The sequence below is a fragment of the Sinocyclocheilus grahami genome, unplaced genomic scaffold (assembly GCF_001515645.1).
Source record: "Sinocyclocheilus grahami isolate Dianchi unplaced genomic scaffold, SAMN03320097.WGS_v1.1 scaffold413.1, whole genome shotgun sequence".
NCBI classification, from domain to species: Eukaryota; Metazoa; Chordata; class Actinopteri; order Cypriniformes; family Cyprinidae; genus Sinocyclocheilus; species Sinocyclocheilus grahami.
In genome coordinates, this window is record NW_015505592.1 from 418,228 (window position 1) to 422,885 (window position 4,658).

A 4,658-nucleotide genomic window follows, 5' to 3' on the forward strand; every position below is an offset into this window, starting at 1 on the left:
AGGGTATTAATTTTTATATATATATATATATATATATATATATATATATATATATATATATGTATATATGTATATATATACAAAATCAAATGACATATTATAACTTTTTTATATTGTATATTTATAAACACGCTGAAATTGCTAAGTGGTAGCTTTGAGTTTAGTTTAGATGTTTTCTGCTAGCTACATTTTTCTGTAGCTTTCCCGTCATTTCTTATTTCTGTCATGGATCATCCATTAGTAGGCTTTAGTGGATTTGGATAATGTTTGATACAGCTGAGGGGGGAATCACCTGAACACACCACACAGTAAAGACATTGTTCGACATTCCAATAAGCTCATTTCCGTCTAACCTAAACTTGTGCATTCAAGGGCCAAAAAAATCCATCTCCAGTAAAGCCACAAGTGCGCGCGCACCGTGTATCCGATGACAAAACAGACCGTACACGTGTAAGAGGCTTTTTTTTCTCATACGCTCAACGTGAAAGAAATGTGATTACAGCATACATGACCAGCTTTTGTTAGAAGCCGTCAACAAACAAACCAACACCAAAGGGAAAGGCAGCGTACGCCTACCGTGCACTCTTCCATACACGTCCGCACCGAATATACATCCGTTTCATATTTCTGAACCAAAAGCTCAAACTCTCGGTATTTCTCCTGAGCTCGTCGGTCGTAGCGTTGGTAAGCCTGAACGCACTGGCTGCATCCCGACGCATCAGCCATGTCCAGGCTACAGGTCAAATTGTCCGGACTCGTAAACCCGTAAAACAAATCCAAAAGCGAGTAGGAGTTACAAAAAGAAAGATAGAAATCGCTCAGGTTCCACTCGGAGAGGCCCGAGCACACGGCTTCCGCCTCGTCAAAAGTCAAGCAGTTTTTGGAGAGGCTGTCAGGATGACAAGTTTCAAGTCTCCACAGAGGTTTGGTAGAATTGCCTATAAAAATAAGACTCTGCTCTCTCTGATGGCTGGGTGAAAGTATATGGTTCGTGTGCTCCAGCCGTTTGTCTCGCGTCCTCGTCAGTTTCGCCTCGGCGCAGAACCACAGATGATCAGAGAGCAAAACGGTGATAAACAAAAGAGAGGCTAAGGACAGTCGCCATCTCTGGGCCCTTTCAGAATCGGTGAATAATGGCTTTTCGTCCTCTCGGGGTGCGAAGCAGATTTTTAAGCCGTCATCTTGCTGCCGACACGTCCAAGCACCCCTGGTCATATTTCAGGAAAGAGCAGCACTGGAACATCGCTTTGGCGGTGCGTAATGTCCTTAAATGCGCAAAGACGGGAGGGAAAGGATGTCACAACATGTTGCGTGAAGGAGAATCAGCGTGTGACAGAGATGAAACGGCATTTGTATGTCTCGTTCATCCAGTTCAGGCTGAAGTGTATTAGTATGCAGCGTGTAACTGTGTGTAAGGAGCCGGGCACAGGAGAGACATCTGGGCGTCAAAGCAGCACGTTGGAAAGCGAGCGCGGAAACGTGAGGCGAGTGTGTGTGTGTGTGAGAGAGAGAGAGAGAGATACTGTATATCTGTCCTTTAACAGGCTAACCTTGTGCGGCATGGCCCTGTTTGATCCTGCATTTCAAAGTAAACAAAGTGTGCGTGCTGTGCACAATCACCACGCGCTTGGCTTCTGCCTTTCTGCCTAATTTGGGTGCTGAACGTGAGGAGAGAGGCGAGGCTAACATGTAAATAAACGTTTTTTACACACTTAGAGTCGCCAAATCACTGTCAGGTTCTATTGCTTGTAGTTCTACCATGCATGATTCTTTCCTTAAAATTAATTGCAGCCCCTAGAGAAAACGAGAGGGTTTTCCTGATACCAAAGTAAAATATATGTGTTTATATTAATGTTATTTAAAAGGGTCATATGATGCGATTTCAAGTTTTTTCTCTTTGGAGTGTTACAAGCTCTTGGTGCATAAAAAAGATCTGTAGTTGCAAAGACTAAAGTCTCAAATTCAAAGAGATATTGTTTATAAAAGTTAAGAGTCAACCACGCCTACCTAAAACGCCTAGTTCTAACACGCCCCCACATATCTACGTCACTATGTGGAAATATTAGCATAATGCCGCCCAAATGTGCACGCAAAGAAAGAAGGCGTGGTTTCAGGAACAGCAGTAGTGTTGATGCAGCCATGTCAGGGAGAAGGTGTGTGTTTCAGTGCGAAAGCAAAAGCACTTTATTTGGCCTTCCGGAAGTAGATGCAATTAGGAATCATTGGAAAGATTTATTTACAACAGAACAGCACAACCCTGATGTTCGAATTTGTGCAACGCGTTTTATGGACGACAGTTTTTTGAACCTAGAAGAGTACAAGGCTGGCTGTGCACAAAGGCTATTTCTAAAAAATAAAACAAAGGGTAACGGCTTGTGTACTGCATCATCACTGTGTCTGTCACAGACACTGTTGCCCTTTCGGGCTTGAACTGATGGTAAAACTAACGACATTATTAACTGTCTTGATATTTACTTTGAAAGCTGAAGCTCGCGATTATGGTAAGGGGCGTTACATTTCTGACGCGTGCTTGTGGTGCTCGGCCAATCACAATGCACTGGGTCAGCTGGCCAATCAGAGCAGACGGTGCTTGTCAAAGGAGGGGGCTTTGTTGAAAACGATGTGTTTGAGAGAGGCATGCATAGAGGACCTACAATGTACAGTATTTGAAAAAGAATGTGTTTTTTGAACATTAAAGCATGTCAACATATTCTGTTACACCAAATACACAAAATAATGATCTTTAAAATAGCATCATATGACCCCTTTAAATGTTAATTAATATTTGCTATTAATGAATATTAATAAAGCCAAAATTGTGGGGGTTAGACCTCCTTTATATCTTAAATGCTTCTTAAAAAGTACATGTTCTCAATTGATCATGTGTAAAAGTTATAAATAATGAGAGTATTAATGTTTTGTTAGCGTTCCCGTCAAATGATGATCCTAAAAACGCTCCATCAGTGTACTGTTTTCTTTGGTTACCATATAGTTATCATATTTATTATTTTATTATAGCTTTACATATTAAAAAAAAATATCTCACAGAAATGTTAGTGTTTTGTTTTAAAACTTAAGATAGGTATAATTCGTCATTTGGATAGATGCGCTAAGGGCAGCACAAGACAATCTGAGCTGCCCAAGATGAACCTCAACATTTCATCTAAACTGTGTAATGAAAATGTGTAAAAAAGAGTTTATATATAAGCTAGAGGTTAAAGTGTCCCAAATAAGCCTGAGGCAAAAGCCCCCATAGACACCATAATTTGCCTTTCCGTGAATAAAAATGAGGCTGTGAGGAAATCAATGTACAGTACGTTCAATAGAAGGTCCTATATCATATCACAACTTCAAAAAACAAACAAAAAAATGCTTTCCAGAATTTTTGTCAGCAGGAATTTTTTGGAAAGACATTTTCAAAGTCAGCTTAACAATTACTGTAATAGCAACATGAAAATATAATATACAAATAGTATAATCACACATGCAAATATACTTATGAAATATTTAAAATATAATATTTTAAGTAGCCTTATATTTAAGTGCATAGGCCTATTTACTCTAAATAACAATGCACGTTACCTACTTTTCAAATTTCATAACCTCTCAAATTACAATATTCTTGATAGCTACATCTTAAATAAAAATATATCTGTTAATTTGTCATTTGTTACAATCTGCAACATTTAAATTATTAGAAATTAGACCAATTATTTGGTCTCATGGATCAAATCAGTTTCACAGTGCATAAAGACAAACAGGTGTTTAGGAAAGTGCTGTGGTGGTTTTGTTTCCATGTTGTTTTTTGGTTAAAAAAATGAAATCTCACAAGTTTCAAGCTCACAGGCTGACGAAGAGCATGTTACGTTACCTTGTGTGAAGTCCATTATTAAATTGTTTTGCATTTTTGGAGCCTTGTTGTGCCAACTTTTGTTTGTTTTTTATTATTTTCTTTGTCGAGCACCCAATTTTGAGCATTTTTTGCCATTGATGTGTATGCTTTGATTCCATCTTTGCTAACAATTCAGTGCAGAGTAGCTCTCATAATGGCCAGATTATATTACTGATTAACCCTTCCCGGGCTAAAGATTTTAGAGGAAGTGCTTATCACTCATTAGAGAAAATCAGCTGGCAGAGCAAGAGGAAATCAAAGATTCACATGGAAAATAATGAGGATTAACAGTGCCAAGACTGATCATCTGTTGCCGATCTGAACAGAACTTACTCCCTCCCATCCCAATATTTAATGGACAGAAAAGGCATAAAAAGGCCAAGCCTAGATGAACACATACACATTTCCTAGAATGAACATCTCTCTTCTGTAAATATATTTTATTTATACATCACTCGTGACAAAAAAATAAATAACTAATACAAAAATAACAGCACAAGTTAGTGTTTCCCGTTTCCCCGTTTTTTAGTGTCACCCAAAGGCTAGAATCTCATCTACTCTGTGGAACATTCTAAAATTGCATTCTAGAATATTTTCAGTGTTCTCGCACAAGACATTCAGCATACTCATCAAGAGATCTAAATTATGAATTGTGGGACAAGCCGGGGTGAAAAGTGAGCACAGCGTCTGCATTAAAATCAAGATGATGAGTAGCACCTGTAGAGCTCACCCCCATCTTCATTTTGATTATATTTATGGACGTATC

At 38.8% G+C, this 4,658-nt stretch overlaps 1 protein-coding gene across 1 annotated transcript in view; it reads right to left on the reverse strand.

Moving 5' to 3' along the window:
- Positions 1-1,229, reverse strand: part of LOC107551071 (transmembrane protein FAM155A) — a 151,376-nt gene extending 150,147 nt beyond the window's left edge. The window contains exon 1 of the mRNA XM_016232560.1: positions 577-1,229. Coding sequence (XP_016088046.1) covers positions 577-1,215 — 639 coding nt within the window. The 5' untranslated portion in view covers positions 1,216-1,229. The remainder of the gene's footprint in view (positions 1-576) is intronic.
- Positions 1,230-4,658: the final 3,429 nt, after the last annotated feature.